Genomic DNA, 19589 nt, shown 5'->3' on the forward strand with positions numbered 1-19589 from the left:
GCAGCCCTGCCAACACCTTGATTATAGACTTCTGACCTCCAGACTGTAAGAGAATAATTTTTTTTTTTTTTTGCGGTACGCGGGCCTCTCACTGCTGTGGCCTCTCCCGTTGCGGAGCACAGGCTCCGGACGCGCAGGCCCAGTGGCCATGGCTCACGGGCCCAGCCGCTCCGCGGCACGTGGGATCTTCCCGGACCGGGGCACGAACCCACGTCCCCTGCATTGGCAGGAGGACTCTCAACCACTGCGCCACCAGGGAAGCCCTAAATTTGTATTTTTTAAGCTACTGAACTTGTGGTAATTTGTGACAGTAGCACCAGAAAACTAATACAGTGGGCAAACAATATATTTTGATTGAATTATAATCTAACAATAAGTTACTAATAATTACTTATCCCAAGAGAAACACTTTCTTCCCACTTAGTTCACTCAGGATTTAAAATTCATATTTCTGAGTTTGGCATTTATTTCAACCTAAGTAAGTCATCTGTGGACAGCACAGAAACCAAACATGTTTCATTGTTTTATGATACGCTAGTTAGTAAATATGCTGGAGCTGACATTTTTTTAAAAAACACAAATATTTTACTTCTTTTCTTTACTAGCATATTATTGGACATTCTTGGGTACCTAAGAATCTGTATGCCTAGTTAAATCAAGACTAAGAAATGCAGTGTTTAAATAAAGAAGGCTTCAGATCCAGTTGTGAGGTATGCAAATTTTCAATTGAGGAACAATAAATGTACTCCACTTCAGTGCTTCAGAGTGAAGTTCATCTACACAATTCACCATTTGCTAAAAAGGAAATAAAGGAATGAAAAAACATGTTATTATAAAAATGGGCCCCACCTTACAGAGAGAATTCATCAGTCCCAGAGCAGAAAAGATGACCTAGCAGAAAAAAATATTTCCTATGGTCCTGCAGGTGGCTAAAACGAGTGGTTAGAGGGCCAAAACTCTGATCTTAGGAGAGACACATGCCCCACTTCAGACAAGAAGAGGGAAGCTGTGTTGTGTGCTGCAGCTTGCACTGTGCATTAGGTCAGCGGTGGGGAGTGAATTCCAGAATACATTAAAACACTGAGGACATGCACATTTCAGGAAATATATACCATTAATCTTGAGACAAGGAAACAAACAAATAAACTTCAAGGACCTCTCCCTTCAAAAATGGAAATATCAGAACATGCCCAACTTCTGTTGCTGATGATCACAAAAACGCCCACTTAAGAAAAGCTTTCGAAATGAATGTTTTCAGCAGGTTTTACTCTTGTGTGGCATAAAGGACCATCTCTTGCTGTTAGGATTTCCTGCATATAGACAGGAAAGCATGGTTTAAAACTAAGCTGACCAACCCTAATGCTGGTTAGAATTTGCCTTTAATTGTTAGAGATAGCATATTAAAAGCGAAAGGTAAAACACAGGTTTTTTATAATATGAGTAGCCAAATGTTTTACATGCTTCAATCAAAGCAAATGGTCTTAGATTTATCCTGTATCATCATTTGTACAATAAAATTCAAAAGAAGTATCTTAATGTGAAAAGCAATGCATACTCATTCTTTCTAAACCAATCAGAACATTATCAAGAGTAACGAATGCTATATAAGTCTATTTTATTTAAAGAAGTAATACTAAATCCCTTTGAAAGTATTGGGTTGGGGCTTCCCTGGTGGCGCAGTGGTTGAGAGTCCGCCTGCCGATGCAGGGGACATGGGTTCGTGCCCCGGTCCGGGAAGCTCCCACATGCCGCAGAGCGGCTGGGCCCGTGAGCCACGGCAGCTGAGCCTGCGCGTCCGGAGCCTGTGCTCCGCAAAGGGAGAGGCCACAACAGTGAGAGGCCCGCGTACCGCAAAAAAAAAAAAAAAAAAAAAAAAGTATTGGGTTGGCCAAAAAGTTGGTTTGGGTTTTCCATAAGATGTTACAAAAAACCCGAACGAACTTTTTGGCCAACCCAATATTTCGCTTTTGGTTTCTGATTCTTTGCATGCATAAATTTGGGAAATACATGTTTTAGGTGGCTAAAGTTTAAGTGTGAAATGATTACAAAATGCGGACCAGGGTGTCCTGGCACCTAGTGTTCCCTCTCTTTGTCTAACCTAGCAAATTACATCTTTCAAATCTCAGCTTACATAGACTTCTTTTGGAAAGTCTGCCTAACCCTCCTCTTCTTCCCAGGCAGCACGGAGTGATCCTCCTGGACATTTCTGTCCCATACCGTGCAGACTACAACTACAGCATTTATCACCATGTGGAAACTATTCATGTCTCTGTCCCTCCTATTAGAATGGCAGCTGCCTGAAATGTGTCACATTTTTGTACCCCTCCTTAGCCAATGTTCTGGTACATAGTAATGCCTCAATGAACAGCTCATGAATGAATAAATATCAGTATTTTAAATACACTTAATATTTAATTACCCTAGAGTCTGAAAATTGCTTGCAAATGGTTCATTAAATATATATACATTATATAAATAAATCTCTTTCTTTCTATATATATAAATATACATATATATGTATAGGGCAAAATATTACCAACCAACGAAGATTTGTTGGACTATCCAATATTTCTACAGGCTTGAAATTGAAAATTTTCAAGTACAAAGTTAGGAGGAAAAAAAAAGGACACTGGTATCCCTTTATAATTGCAAATATAATTATAATGAACAGTTTTACATTCCCAAAGCACATTCATTGCCCATTAAGTCTTTTAAAGATCCCTGTGAGTGAAGAGGGGAGGGGGGTGCTAAGTAATTCCTCAAGTTTTAAGAGCAGCCAGCACTTGGTTAAGATCTTTGAATTCTAAGTCCTTTTTACTACACCAATCTGCCTCATTAGGTGAGTTTTCAATAAATACTTTGTCTTCTCCCCCAAAATGGTATGTTCAAGTCCTAACTCCTAATACCTCTGAATGTGACTTTACTTAAAAATAGGGTCTTTGCAGATGTAATCAAGTTAAGATGAGGTCATACTAAAGAATGGGCCCTCGATCCAATGCCTGGTACTTTTACAAGAGAATAGAGGAGGTTTGGATACAGAAACACAGAGGAGACAAAGGGAAGAAGGCCAATGTGCTGGAGTGACGAAGCTACAAGCCAAGGAATGCCAAGGACTGCCAGTAACCACCAGAAGCCAGGGGAGAACCACAGAAGAGGTTCTCCTTCAGATCTTCCAGAAGTAACTAACCCTGTCATCATCTTGATTTTGGACTTCTACGCTCCAGAACTGACAGAGAATATATCTCTGTTGTTTTAAGCTACCCAGTTTGTTGTAATTTGTTACAGCAGCCCTAAGAAACTAATACAAGTAGTTATCATTTGATCTGAAGCATATATAACTTTTATGCAACAATATGTGACAGCAGGGTTTAAGTTACTCATTTTACATGACATGTCCTCTCAGACCTTACATAGAGGGAAAGGAAAAACAATTTAAAAGAAATTTTTTACCACTTTTAGAGTTTCCCTGATAGTTACTATTGTTGCCTCTGTATATTTTAAAATATGAATACATTTACAAAAAATTATTAGTGAGATTATTAAAATACTTACTTGTTCATGCCCTCCCAAATATGGGTCGTCTTCTGCCATTCTGGAGCTGTACATCAAAAGAATACAAAACTGAACTGTAAAACTGGAAGGAACCTTAAAAATTCCACAATGCAGGAGTAAACTGCTTTATTCCAGTAAGACCAAGTATAACCCTTTTTTAAAGACCTTAGGAGGGGGATATGGTGTAGTTCCTCTTTGGAATCTAAATCTAACAGTAGAAATATTGCGTAATCAAGGAATTACCACTCACATCTAACCCACAACACTGATGTCAACCTCACAGTACTGTCCTGGAGTTTGGTACAACTAGTCTTCATCCTCTGTATAAAAATCATGCCATTAGATTTCTTAGAGGCCATTTCTTTTTGTCACCATCTAGACTTCAAAGATTCACTTAGCTCTTTGTATAGGTTATTTTCCAACCCTTCATGAATTCTGTGATAGTCCTAGAACTATCTCCCCACTTTCTACGTGCCACTTGAGTTGAGAAGCTCAGAGGGGGTCATTTTGCTGTGAGAGGGCCTGATCAGTGCTTTGCATAGCACAGGGTAGGACGGCTACAGTGTGCCGTGCTCTGTCCCCTAGAGCACTCCGCTGCTGCAGGCCACTTCCTCTGTCAGAGTGGTCCAGAAACACTGTAACATTAAACATGCAAGCAAAAGGCACAAAAATAAGAGCCCTTATTATCAAGGCTACAGTCTCAGATTTACTCAACCCCAGCCAGATACTAAAACATCACAGGCCCTAGCAATCTTCTGTTACCCAGAGGCCTTGACAAAAATTAAGAGCCACATGACCAGATAAAAACAGTATCTAAAATCACATAACATTTTGGATTTGCTTAAGAAATATCCTTATCATTATTTTAAATATGTATAGGACAACTCTAGTTAAATTTACTTAGATCAAAGTTTAGACATATTGCCTGAAAACCTAGAAGATAAAAAAAAAACACAGCTGAAAGATTTGAAGCCAATTTTTCTCTTTCTTTTTTTCTCATGAAGTCTATAAAGCATTCAACGGCACTTGAGTCTGGGCCTGTCCCAAAGTGTTAGCTGTCCACCAAAATCTGTTCTCTCCTTTTCCACAGTAATAGAGTTGTAACTGGAAACACACTCAGCCAGAGTATACCCCACCCACACTCCTGTGGGGTTAGGGATGGTCATTAGAAGAAACGCTTGCCAGTGGAATGTCAGAACTATTTATTGTGTGCCATTTCCAGGTCTGGACTTAAGGCCCTTGACATCCTTCCTCCGTGTTTTTGTTTCTTCTCTGTCCCACTGGATTAAAACCTAGGCATGAAGACCTGGCACTTACATGATGATGAATGGCAGCTAAGACTGATGGTGATGTGAGAAAGAAATCAAAGACTGTGTTCTTTAACCGGGTGTACTGTTGGGTCTCTTTGTTAGAACAGTTTAGCCCTCACTCTAATGAATATATCATTTAACATTCCAAAGTCCTCCAAAGAGGATTCCGGTTTCCAATGAAATCCTCTCCTGCTAGTGCCCTCTGTGACTGGGGAGGGGGGAAAGAGCATCGGAGGGCTCCTAGTGGAATGCAGAGTAGTGCTGAATTTCAACAAAAGGGAAAAGAGCGGCTCTGAGTTCTACAGAACAAGAATGCCATGCAGATTTGCAAGAAAATATTCGTCTAAAACAAGAAACTATTGATTGAAGATTTACAAACAGCTGTAGTTAAGACAAACAGCTAAAAAAAAAAGGAAAACAGACCTTTTAGTGAAGAAGAATTAAATCATTAGAAATTCAAGAGTTCTTCCACTGCTGAGTGTGTGACTTTGGATATATAACTAACCCACTGTGGCCTCTGTTTCCTCATCTGCAAATGAAAGACTTTGATAAGGGATGGACCTTTGAAAGGAATAGAATTTTGTTGTGCTCGGAATATGTTAGTTAGCTAATAAATACTTATTCACAGAACAAATCACCTAAATCATAACTCTTTCTGTAAACTTGGAGTTTTATACGGACTTAAGTATATATCCATATTAAAGAATCATTAGCATAATTTTCACTTATATGAAGGATACCAGTAAATAGTGTTACACTGAAATACAGTGTTAACACTAGTTACAACATTCCATGTGAAAAATTCTTATTCTTAGAACACAGAAGCCCAAAAAGCTTTCAAGAAAAATATTAAGACCATTTTTTTTTTGCCTTTAATGTGGGTTGATCATTTGAATCCTCTCAATCTTAGCCCACAGTCTTTAAAGGCAAAGGGAGACTGCTGACTTGTTAAACTGACAGAACCTGTTCAGAACCTCTATTACACTGATTTTATGTATATATTTAAACCTGTGGATGGTTTCCTGAACTTTGATTGAATGTAAGGTGGCCCTGACCCTAATTTTAAAGACTCAACTAAATCTACTTTATTAGAACTGATGCAGGGTTATTATCATGATCACCACTGTACAGCACACCTCAATGAAGATCTCTAAATCGTAAGCACAGGACAAAACACCAAATTAAATACAGTCCTCCCTCCAATATCCTCCCCGTGATTTATGCACGACTGAGTGCCCAAAGATCATGGTTTTAAAAGCCTAACAGCAGCCCAAGAGACACTGGGTGACGGTTAAAATCTGAACTTTTACAGCTTCTGTGAGACAGAGTTCACTGTGAAGAGCTGAGGTAACAGCAGGCTGAGAGTGATGTCAATGTTAATTCATGATTTAAAAATAAAATGTCAAACGAAACCAAGAATTATTTGGAAAGGATGAATCAGCATAATCTTTGCATTAATTGTAAGAGCAGGTTTTATTTCAAAATTTTGAAATACCAACTAAGCCTTTGGAACTGAAGGATTAGGAAAGACCAGGGAAAGCCTCTACTGCCCCCTTGCTCCCCCAGCCCTTCCCCTCACTTTCCCTTTGCACACAGTTCTGTGCTTTTGAGGAAGGACCTTGAAACAGAACGGGAGACACTGGGTTGACTGGTGAGAAGATGGGCCTAAGCTCTGCCATCTCTCTCCCCCAACAGTGAGGCTTCCAGAAAAATGTTCACACCATGAAAATTCATACAGCTAGCTAGCAATAACTAAAATATCTCCCTGAGCGAATTGTTTGTATTTCTCACATGAAAGACATAATGTTGTAACTGGCTAAGTTCTGAATATATGATGAGTGCTGCATGAAACGCCTAATGGATTATTTTCCACACGTCTGTGACAATTCCACCACTGACATCAAAGGCCAGCATAAGTGGTTCTTAGTGAGGGCAGCAAAACCAAGGCCACAGGGTTGGACGATTAAGGGTAGAATTGGTGGCGCTCCCCTCCTTGTAACTGGGGAAATTTTCTAGGATCAGATATATTCACACTTTTTGATCAGGGCCCACTGTAAGAAAATATATTCTATTAAATTTCATTAAAAAAAACAACTACCATTAAAATCCATTAAAATGATTTCATGAGCCACTAATGGGTCACGACCTGCAGTTTGAAAAACAGAATTTTAGGTACCATCTAGAGAATAGAGTTGGGAATCAGAGAGATCAAGTGTCTCCATTTTCAAGTTTATTTTCAGCCACAATGGACATCACTTAGGTGTAATTTTAGTACCTCATCTTGGATGAAATTACAAGAAAAAGAGTGACTTATTACCATCTCTCTGTTGGATAATAAATAAAGAGAAAGAATATACTGGAGTTTCTTTCCACAGAGGAATTTTTTGGAGGAAACATGCTGTAAGGTTTATGCACTACATATGTGAAACATTGTATGTGTACTACATATAATATAAAACATTCAAATAAAGAGTGTCTATTGACTCTGCAATTCCACTTCCAGGAATTTGTACTAAAGAATTACATGAGCAAGTGTGCAAAAAAATAAGTACAAGAATATTCACTGCAGCAAAAAACTGGAAAGAGTCTAAAAGTCCTTTGATAGGAGATTATTTAATTATAATTATGCTACATTCATAGTTATATGTTATGTAACTGCTAAAAATAATAATTCACATCCAGGGACTTTTACTCCCTAAGTTATAAATTTCTGTTTTAATTTTCTAACTTAATTATGTAATTGGAAATATATTTTTTAATAGAAAAAAAAGAGAAAATCAAACACTGTCCTGAATTTAAAGTTTAACTCTGACATCTTTAACGGTTAATGATATACAGTGAAGAAAACATAAAGTATGAATGAATCAAAAACTTCTAAGCACTACTGGAATCCTCTTCGTAATAAATAGAAAAAAAAATTAACGTTAAAGTGGCTATTTATTTACATCTTTCTGATGATATACTGACTTAGTGATGAAAGAAAAGTAAAGTTAATGGTGATTTAGTTACTTTTCTCAGAAGAGCTGATTTTTTAAAGTTTTTGAAAAAGAATGAATATTTGTGTCCTACCATGTTTAGATTTGTATAAACTCATTTTCTATGTTTTTCCACTCCTCCATCCATTTTCAGCTCCCTATTTTTTTTTTTTTTTTTGGTACGCGGGCCTCTCAGTGCTGTGGCCTCTCCCGTTGCGAAGCACAGGGTCCGGACGCTCAGGCTCAGCGGCCATGGCTCACGGGCCCAGCCGCTCCGCGGCATGTGGGATCCTCCCAGACCGGGGCACAAACCCGTGTCCCCTGCATCGGCAGGCGGACTCCCAACCACTGCGCCACCAGGGAAGCCCTCAGCTCCCTATTTTTTGAGTTGGGTACAATATGACCAATTAACACATAGAATAGCTACCTAATAAGTACAAATGCATTGTGCTTGGAGCTGGTATAAGATAAGGTCCCTGTTTACAATGGAATACCAATCTAACAACATTCAACTATTACGGCATGCAAAGCTTACTAGCACAGTTAGGGATACATAGCAAGTGTTAGTCATTTTATTAGGTAGCACCGTAAACATTATGTTTATAATAAATTACGGGAATAATAGGCAGTAAGAGTATAGGCACTCTGAGAAGAATCAAGTATTTTTCTTCCAAACATTATGTTTATAATAAATTACGGGAATAATAGGCAGTAAGAGTATAGGCACTCTGAGAAGAATCAAGTATTTTTCTTCCAAACATTATGTTTATAATAAATTACGGGAATAATAGGCAGTAAGAGTATAGGCACTCTGAGAAGAATCAAGTATTTTTCTTCCAAACATTATGTTTATAATAAATTACGGGAATAATAGGCAGTAAGAGTATAGGCACTCTGAGAAGAATCAAGTATTTTTCTTCCAAACATTATGTTTATAATAAATTACGGGAATAATAGGCAGTAAGAGTATAGGCACTCTGAGAAGAATCAAGTATTTTTCTTCCCCGTCCTACACATTTACTGATACACTGCCACATTCCCTCCCTATCCTAACCCTTATCACTGCTGAATAAAATGTTTGCATTTTGCCTCCAGGGACATTTGGCAATGTCTGGAGACATTTTCATCTGTCACAACCCGCAGGTGGTCCTACTGGCATCTAGTGCGTAGAGAACAGAAATGCTGCTAAACATCCTATAATGCACAGGATGGCCCCTCACAGTAAAGAAATATCCGACCCCAAATGTCATTAGTGCCAAGGATGAGAAACCCAGTTGCATGCCACAGTGTCATGATAGTATGCTGGTTCACATGGAGAAAGAACTAAACTTTACTGACTACCTCCCATGAGTAAGGAATTAGAGATAGTGCTTCATATATTTCAGTTAATTCTCACAATATTCCTGAGAACACTGAGGTTTAGAGAGAAGCAGCCATTCGCTCAGGTTGATAAGAGTAATGCTGGCTGCTCTGACTCCACGGACTATGATTCGAATATCACTTGTCTAAGAGGCAGAATTGATTTTCCTTCTGGACTCACAACTTTATTTTAATACAGCATCTTTGCTCTAGGTCTCCTGAATGTTCAGGCTGGAGGTAGTCTACCCATAGCACACCCTGAAAAGCAGAACAGCACTGTGACAGTACACAAAACTTAAGGGAGTCCTTCCTGAGACAACCAAATGTGAAGTTAAAAATACGAAACAATGTTAATGCAAGTGGTAGTTGCTTTTCGTTTTGTTTTGTTTTAGATGTCTCCATTGATCAAGTTCAAAGGATAGAAAGAGAATAAAGAGATTCTCTCTGAAAGCTGCCCACAGAAAACACCACACTCACTAATGGTATGATAAAAGTACGTAGTACATATTTAAAATTAAGGTATATTGAAATGCTCCTTGAATGCTTTCATTAATTTAGTCATTCATTAAAAAAAATATTGAAACTACTATGTGTCAGTTACCAAAGATACCAAAGTACACAAGAGTGAAGCAGTACCTGTACTCACAGAGCTAACAGTTGTGGCAGACTGAAAGCAATGGCCAAAAATTCTTTGCAACTCCACCTGACAAGAGGAAAAATCTATTTCTCCATCCCTTGAATCTCGGCAGGGCTGTAACTTACTCTGACCAACACAGTGAGGTAGAAGGGTGAGTTTTAAATGCAGACTTCAAGAGGCCTTGCAATGACCAACCATTCTGTTCTCTTGGAACACAGCTGCCATGTGAATAAGCCTGGGCCAGCCCACTGGAGGATGAGAGGCCACATGGTGCAGTGAGGGGAAGTCCTAGCAGAGGGTCCCCTGGACCACACAGCACCAGCTAAGCAGCCGAAAGACTTCAGAGATCCCCAGAGCCAGGCGAGACCAGATGACCTAGACAGCCTCCCCAACTGGGAGAAATAACAAATGTTTGTTTCTTAGTTAGCTTTGTGGTGATTTTTTTATGTAGCCAAAAGCTAACTAATGCAACAGTTTAGTAAGTAGGAAGACAGGCAAAAACAATGCAACACGGTAAGTGTCATGGGAAATGGCAGGTATGTGGGGAATGTGTTAGACATCTTGGTGATTCAATATTTACACTTTCTTTGTTAGGGTCCTATTTAGAACACTCTTTGTACTCATTTTTACTTTATTGGCCTATTCAGTTTCCAGCGGAACAAAAGAAAGAAGGACAAGAGGCAAAACCACCATGGTATAAACAGAAATAAAATTAGCACTGTTAAAACCTTCAAAATATAAATATTAATGAATTGCTGCTAGCTTTAAGCCGTGATACCATTATAAAACAATAATGTTTTTAATCCTTTCAACTCCCTACTATCTAACACCAAATTCATCACTCCTATGGCAATGGGCCCCATTCCTGACTTTCCAGGTTTTGCCAATATATCATTCTCTCCTGTACTCAGAGCCAAAACTTCAACATTTTCTCCTTTTCCCTCTGCTTATTTCACACCCATCCAGTCAATAATCAATTTCTGTTGATTTTTTTCTTTGTATTATTTCTTGTATCTGCCCCTCCTTTGCACTTTCCTTTCACTGTTACACCCTAGTTAAACATTCATTGCCTTACCTCTGAATAACAATGATAGCCTCCATACTGTTCTCCTTTACTGTGGTATTTCTTCTTCCTTAAGCCTCTTTCACATTATTGCCACATTACTTACAAGACCAAGTCGAAAGCCCTCAACCGTTCACCATATTGTACTATAAGCATCACCTTAATAGGCTCTTAATACTTAATAGGTGATGCTTATCATATAATATGCTGACTGGCTGAGGGCTTTCCACTATGTCCTAATACTACATCCTAACCAAAACCTTCTACAACAGGCAGACTGATCATTCAAAAATGCCTTGCTCATTTGCATCTTGTGTATTTGTTCACAGTATGCCCTGCATCCTAAAATGCCACCTTTCCTACTTAAATATTACCCAGTCCTCAAGCCTCTACTGAAATCCAACATTTGCCAAGAAACCCTATATTTCCTCTGTAACCTGCAGCTTTATAGTCCACATAAGGGCTATAATACTTCTGTGTATCGATGACTGCACACTGAACAACATACTGTTCTACTGCAATTTAACTTTATATATTTATCATCTTTTTAACTGGATATAGATGCCTAAATATAATAGAGTTTTACTTCTTTGAATCGCGAAATTAGTAAATAAGTACTTTAAAAAAATTACCTTTGCATTAATGGTAAGAAACAGTGCAATTCCAGATTTGTTCAAATGTGGACTTTTGGTTTCAGTCATGACACTAACAATTATTGAACTTGCCCCATTGCCATACTCAAATGTAAAGCTATACAAAATACTTGAAGCAATAATTTAAGACACTGGACAAGAGACAGTATAAGGCTGTATACCATAAGAGAATGGAAATACTTGAGGTGTGTTCCAAACTCACTTTTTGACTGAGGGCACGTTCCAAACTATGACTCAAGGACGTAGAGCCCAAATAGAGAGCAGCAATCTCACAGGGGAGAGTATCAGAAAGGAGAGATACACAGAGAAAGAGGCTCATAAATCTCCAGAGGGGTCACTTCCGGGCACTGGCCAAATATAAAACTGTGCTAGTGCAGGACAAGATTCTGCAGAGCCTACTAGAAAATAGCTGCTGGGGATCCAGATCCAGGGACAAGGGGGAACAATGATAAGCTGAACTGAGATTCCAGAAGTTCCCGGAACTTCTGAGAGACACTGAAGTTCTAATCATCTAGGGTGAAGAGACGTCACTTAACAATCTTAACATTCAGTTGTGACCTCAGAAGACCATGCAATGGGAGTAAAGGATATACCCTAGAATAAGGGCTACTCTAAACTCATCTTAATAAAACCAGGTGATCCACCAATAAATTTATTGCCCGTTACCACAAAATTCAACAGTCTTTAACAGAAAACAAAGATCCATACTCTCTACAATGGGGTATTCACAATGTGCAACACAAAATGACAAAACATGCAAAGAAGTAGAAAAATGTGACTCAGAAGAAGAAATATGACACAAATGATGAAATGAGCAGCCAGTACCTTTAAAACTGCCAATAGTAACATGTTCACGAATGTAAAAGGAAATATGGATATAAGGGATAAACAGATAGGAGATCTCAGCAGAGAAAAGAAAACTATTAAAAAAGAAAAATAACCAATGGAAAATTCTAGACTGAAATGAAATTTCACTAGGTGTACTTATTAACATATTGAGCAATGGGGAAGAAAGGATCAATAAACTTGAATAATGGCCAATAAAAACTATTCAAGTGAAGCACAGAGAAAAAAGGCATAAAGAAATTAAGACACCTTCAGTGACTTATGAGACAACATGAAGTGGTCTTAACACATGTATAATTTAGAATCCCAGAAAGAGGGAGAAGAGAGAAAAAATATTTGAAGAAATAATGGTGGAGAATTTTCCAAACTTGATTAAAAAAAAAAATCAACCCATGACCCAAGAATCTCAAAGAACCCCATGCTGGATAAACACAAACAAAACCACAGTTAGCCATATTACAGCCATACTGTGAAAAACTAATAAGAAAAAGAAAAAAATCCTAAAAGCACCCAGGGACAAGGGGAAACAATGATAAGTATGATAGCTGACTTCTCATCAGAAACAATGATGCAAGTGCTGAATGGAAAAAACTGAATCAGTGAACAATTCTATATTCAGCAAAAATATCCTTTAAAAATAAAAAGTGAAATGGACATTTTTCAAATAGACAAGAGCTGAGAGAATGTGTAGTCAGCAGGTCTGCTAAAAGATATGTTAAAGAAAGTTCTCCACGCTGAAGGGAAATGATACTAGATAGAAACTTGGACCTACATGGAAGAATAATAAACACCAGAGGTGATGAATATGTGGGTAAGTATAAGACTTTTTTCTTGTTTGTTATTCAAGAGAAACATTACAATAAATTTTGGGGTTTATAACCTATGCAGAAGTAAACTGTATAACAATAACAACACAGAGGAAGGGAAGAGGACAAATGGAAGTAAAACACTATCGAATTCTCACACTATATATGACATGTTACGGTATTAATTCATGGTAGACTCAAGGATGCATATTATAATCCCTAGAGCAACCACTTAAAAAAGTAGCCGACGAAGGACATAAAATGGAATTTAAAAAGTAAACTTGGTTTATTCAACAGATGGCAGGAAAGGAGGAAAAAATGAATAAAGAACAGAGGGCACAAATGGATAACAATTACCAAGATAGTAGGCTTAAACCCAACCATATCAATAATTACATGAAATAGAAATAGACTAAAGTCACCTATAAAAAAGTAGAGATGGTCAGACTGGACACAAAAGCAAGACTCAGGTATATGCTTTTCATGAGAATTACACTTTAATATTAAAGACTGAGATAGTCTCAAAGTATAAAGATGGGAAGTTATACCAGTTACTCCATGGAAATACTAAATATAAGAAAGCAGGCTATACTAAAATATCATATACAGTACACTTCAAGAGAAGAACGATTACCAGGGACAAACGGGAACATTTCATAAGAATGAAGGGTCAAATCATCATGGAGAAATAATGATCGTAATGTGTATGTATATGTTAACAGAGCTTCAAGATGCATGAAGTAAAAAGTGGCAGAACTAAAGGAAGCAGAAATAGCCACAACTATAGTTAAGACTTTTAACACTCTTCTCTCCATAACTGATAAAAGCAAATCAAGAGAACATCAGTAATTTTCACAGAAAATTAAGGAACAACACCATCAGCCAAATTAACCTAAGTGCATATACAGAACATTCCACCAGTGATTGCAGACTACACATTCTTTTCAAGTGCACATGGAACACTCACCAAGATAGACTATATGTTGGACCACAAAACAAGTCTCAATAAATTTCAAAGAAGTGAAAACATATAAAATATATTATCCAAACACAATGAAATTAAAAACCAAGACTAGAAAGATACCTAGAAAATCCTCAAACATATATGATTAAGTCATGTGTTAAACTGGGTGTGTGCCTTTAGAATCAACAAACATAGTAAATATAACTTCATTACCCTGTATGAAAGAAGCATCTAAATTCTTGCTGTACCTTGTCCATTGTAACCATGGGGGGCAAGGATTTTTTAAGAGAAGTGATTAGGATGCATTCTAATGCTTTCTATAAGAAACAAATCTTTGCCTGTGGTGTTTTCTTAATCACAGATGACTGAAATTTATAGGATCAAAAAATATTTTGGACATTTTCTAACCATATTATAATTGTCATGTATATCAAATGGCAGATTCCATTCTAAGTAACATTTCTTTTTGTTTACACTACAGTAGGATAAAATCTGGTGAATATAAATTTGCATATCTATAAAAGTTCTCTAAAGATTTATAGTAAATTGGCTAAAGCTTTACATGTTAGAACTGATGTCACTCGTGGGGAGATTGCTGCCTTCCATTTCCATATAAAAACCAATTCAATACACCTACTCAAAGTTTGAGGTCTTTCACTAAGGTGGCATTCAAAAGGGATTTGACTTACTGGACCTTGTTCTGAACTTTTTGCTTCCACATTTCTACTTCTACAGATTTCTTCCTCCCTAAAACTAGAGTACGATGGTGGGGGAGGATGTATGAATACGCACAGCACAGAGGCCTTTTAGGGCAGTTAAATATACTCTTGTATGATAACCATAACGATGGATACATGTAATTATACATTTGTCTAAACCCACAGAATGCACACCACCAAGAATGAACTGCAGTGTAAACTCTGGATTTTGGGTGATTATGATGTGTCAATGTCAGTTCATCCATTGCAGCAAACACACTGTTGCGGTCGGGGAACACTGATAACGGGGGAGACTATGCATGTGTCGGGGAGGGAGTATACGGTAAATCTCTGTACTTTCCCCTCAATTTTGCTGTGAACCTTAAACTGCTCTAAAAAAATAAAGTCGTAATAAAAAAAGAGTATGACCAAATTTTAATTTCATGTCTGACCTTTGTCTTGAGGACCAATTTGGAGTATTTGTATTTTCAGATTGAGGAGGAGGAGACCTCGTGGATTATGAATTAGAGATTAATATTCCTTTTTTTTTTTTTTTTGGCCGTGCTGCATGGCATGCAGGATCTTAGTTCCCCCACCAGGGATCAAACCCGTGCCCCTTGCAATGGAAGCGCGGAGCCCTAACTACTGGACAGCAGGGATTTCCCAAGAGATTAATATTCTTTTGATCAAACATAGAGAAACTGATCACATTCTCTTAAATCTGAATATGATGACTTTAGTATGGATTTTCATTTTTACTAATTCTACAATATCAATAAAAATATATCCTTTATGTTTTAAGAGAAAAGGATTCATCATGTGGACCAGCAATACTTGGTTCTACGTATGTGGTGACAACTGGCCTGGAGGGAGAAAATGGTTTCCTTTAAGAAAGAATCACAACAAGCTTCCGATTACACACACACATAAATAATAATTTGCAAGCATCAAAATTAGGCCTTATACAGAGGACCGTTCAGTCCTTAATCTAGATATGAAGGCCTTTTCACAATGACCATGCCTATAGATAAACCCTTCAATATATGCAGATGTCAATGTATTGGGTTGGCCAAAAAGTGCCTTCGGTTTTTAAGTAAAATAAGACACATTTTTCATTTGCACCAAGAACTTTACCAAGCAATGTATTCACCCTTTTGTTCCATTATCTTCTGTCATTTTTCAGGCAGCTTCATAATTCCATCTTCCCAAAACTTTTTCTCTTTTTGAGCAAAGAACTGATCCTGTGCCTTTTACAGTCTTCCAGGGAATTGAAATTTTTTCCATTAAGAGAATTTTGTAAAGACCGAAATAAATGGAAATCCGAAGGTGTAACGTCTGGTGAATACAGCGATGAATCAGAACTTCCCGGCCACGCTGTAACAGTTTTTGCCTGGTCATCAAAGAAACATGCAGTCTTGCGTTATCCTGATGGAAGATTGTGTGTTTTCTGTTGACTAATTCCAGATGCTTTTTTGTCAAGTGCTGCTTTCAGTTGGTCTAACTGGGAGCAGTACTTGTTGGAATTAATCGTTTGGTTTTCCAGAAGGGGCTCATAATAGAGGACTCCCTTCCAATCCCACCATATACACAACTTCACCTTCTCTGGATGAAGACCTGCCTTTGGTGTGGTTGGTGGTGTTCATTTCATTTGCCCCACGACCTCTTCCATTCCACATTATTGTACAGTATAGACTTGTCATCACCCATCACAATTTGTTTTAAAAATGGAACGTTTTCATTACGTTTAAGAAGAGAATCGCATGCGGAAATATGGTCAAGAGGTTTTTTTCCACTTACCTTACGTGGAACCCAAACATCAAAGCGATTAACATAACCAAGCTGGTGCAAATGATTTTCAACACTTGATTTGGATATTTTGAGTAGGTCAGCTATCTTCCGCGTGGTATAACGTTGATTGTTCTCGATTAATGTCTCGATTTGATCGCTATCAACTTCAACTGGTCTACCCGACCACAGAGCATTGTCCAGCACGAAACTTCGCAAACCACTTTTGACATGTTCGATCAGTCACAGCACCTTCTCCATATACTTCACGAATCTTTTTTTTGTTTCAATTGCATTTTTACCTTTCTTGAAATAATAAAGCATAACAGGCCGAAAATGTTGCTTTTTTCTTTCCATCTTCAATATTAAAATGGCTACACAAAAATTCACCAATTTGGGGCTTCCTTGGAGGCGCAGTGGTTAAGAATCCGCCTGCCAATACAGGGTACACGGGTTCGAGCCCTGGTCTGGGAAGATCCCACATGCAGTGGAGCAACTAAGCCCGTGTGCCACAACTGCTGAGCCTGTGTTCTAGAGCCTGTGCTCCACAACAAGAGAAGCCACCACAATGAGAAGCCCGCGCGCAGCAACGAAGACGCAATGCAGCCAAAAATAAATAAATTAAAAAAAAAAGTCACCAATTTTGATGTCTTTTTTTACATGCACGCTGATATGACAGCTGTCACATACAATCTAACAAAATGGTTTCAAATGAAAATAAAGATAACTAAGTGCTACTAGAGCCATCTTACAGAAAAAAACGAATGAACCTTTTGGCCAACCCAATATAAAGTGAGAAGGAAAAAGGGTGAACCACCCTCTCCTCTATGTCTGGTAAGGTCTGAATACTTCTTTCTCCCGTGTCTCTTTGTCACTGATCTTAACAGCTCGGCAATAAGCAAAATATCTACTCAAACTCATAAATGACAAATTAATGTCAAAATTTAATTTTTAAATATTTTCACTTACATATTTTGTTCGGTGAGGAAAATCTGAGATAAGCTGCCCTTAGGGCTTTTAACAATAGGAGAGTTAGTGCCTACTTGTGTAAAGCTCATTATTAGCACCTTGAAGTAATGAATTCATTCAGTCAACTCTTGATTGTTACGCGGACAAATATGAGTCACGGAACCAACATTTACGTAATCCAAGAGTCATTAGTGAAACCTTTTAAATGAGACTGAAGGGTAGGAATCTTGACTAAGAAGGGGCAGAAAGGGGGCTTTTGGTGTGCTGGTTACGTTCTATTTAATGTTAAGTGTGTTCACTTTGAGATAATTCATTAAAGCCATAATCTCACGATTTGTGTCCTTTTTTGGTTATGTGATTCTTCAATTTTAAAAAGGCTAATATAAGAAAAAAATATTTTAAACTGAAAACATTAAATGATCTAATAAGCTCCATGAAATTGTGGATTTCTGTCTTGTTCAGCACTGTATTCCCAGTGTCTAGAACCTGGCACATAGGAAGGACTCAACATGTATTCAAATAAATTAACGGTTAAAAAAAAATCCTACTATGCAAAAGTAGAACAGCTTATATAAAAAGCAAAGGTTCCCCACACCACCTCCCAATTCCAATCCTGCTTTTCCGAGTGATCAACTTTTTAACACTCTTAACTTTCTCTTTTTGGTTTTCCTGGGGGTTCTTTTCATATCCTTAAATACTATGTTTATATCTTTTTTCTTAATTGATCAATTTAGACATTGTGTTCTTGCTATGACAGATGAGGATTCAGCTCATAAGACTACCACTTCCCTATCTTCTTCCTCCAAATATAGTTATAATCAGTGAGACCTTGAAGCAATTTACAATCAAAATACTGAATTTTATATTCAATTTCTGTATCATGTGTGCCTTAAATTGCTTCGGAGGTATGAACATGAGTTCATAGTAGAGAATAATTAATTATGAAAAGATGCAACCCCAGAAACACCTGACGTCAGAAAGAAGCTAGACTGGGACCATAAATGATAACTCATAATCCAAAAATGGACAGTTCCTCATCTTATCATATTGATAATCAAGAACTGTCTTTGTACTTTCTTACATGAATTTTCCTTAAGTTGACCTATCTCAACATGGCAAGAAAATCTGGAGTTTTCCAAATAACACTATTATATCAAAGAAACAAATAATTTTAGAGGGAGATGCTCATTTAGTCTGTCTCATTTTTTTTAAGAGAGAAAATGAGACCCAGAGAAGTTAATTAACTTGCCCAGAGTCACACAGCTTAATCAATAGCAGTCTATCAATATTTTGTCTAGTTATTTACTTATTCATTTGGCAAACTTACTGGGTGCTGTGCTGATAAAAATAAGATAAAATTCCTCCCCTCAAGATATTTTCTGTCTAGAAAGCATAAGAAGTCAAGAGCCCATGGACTGGGAGCACATAAATCTTTATGGGGAGGTCAGGGAGAATGGATAGAGGAGGGACAGAGAAATGGTGATGTGTACACCATGCCTGAAGGCTGAGTAGTCAGCACAATGGCTAGGAAGGAGAGCACACTCCTCACACAGGGAATGCATATGCAGAGGCATTCAAAGTGAGAAAATAGGGCAGATAGGAACTGAAAATTGATATGGATGACTTGAGAAATAGGGGATGGGTGAGGAGCAAGGGTGGAGGTGAGGTGTGCAGGAATCAGCTTGTAACGACAATGGAGACATTTCAGAAATATAAAGATCGTGATATGAGCAGATCTTCACTTCAGAAAGCTGACTTTTATGCTGGAATGAAGGATGGAATAGAAGCAGGAGATTATGCATCAGGAGCAAATGAAAAACATGAAAGCTGGAAATTCAGTGAGGAAGGGATGAATGCTGGAGATGAGAGGGGGATGAATGCTGGAGATGAGAGGAGGCTGAATTGATAGAATTTGGTGATGGACTGGAGGAGATAAGTGAGTATGCATGAAGAATGGGTTTCTAGATTTCTG

At 37.9% G+C, this 19589-nt stretch overlaps 2 protein-coding genes across 4 annotated transcripts in view; one reads left to right on the forward strand and one right to left on the reverse strand.

Annotated features, from left to right (window-relative positions):
* Positions 1-19589, forward strand: part of MANBA (mannosidase beta) — a 589447-nt gene that overhangs the window by 240842 nt on the left and 329016 nt on the right. The gene's annotated exons all lie outside the window — the stretch shown is intronic.
* NFKB1 (nuclear factor kappa B subunit 1) overlaps positions 1-19589 on the reverse strand; it is a 122307-nt gene that overhangs the window by 95079 nt on the left and 7639 nt on the right. For 2 of the 3 annotated variants that reach the window (XM_030845109.3, XM_030845108.3), the window contains exon 2: positions 3553-3598. The exons of the other annotated variant lie outside the window; for it this stretch is intronic. In XM_030845109.3, the coding sequence (XP_030700969.1) occupies positions 3553-3591 (39 nt within the window). In that variant the 5' untranslated portion in view covers positions 3592-3598. The remainder of the gene's footprint in view (positions 1-3552; positions 3599-19589) is intronic. 3 annotated transcript variants of the gene reach the window in all.

This window comes from Globicephala melas, chromosome 5 (genome assembly GCF_963455315.2).
Source record: "Globicephala melas chromosome 5, mGloMel1.2, whole genome shotgun sequence".
Lineage (NCBI taxonomy): Eukaryota > Metazoa > Chordata > Mammalia > Artiodactyla > Delphinidae > Globicephala > Globicephala melas.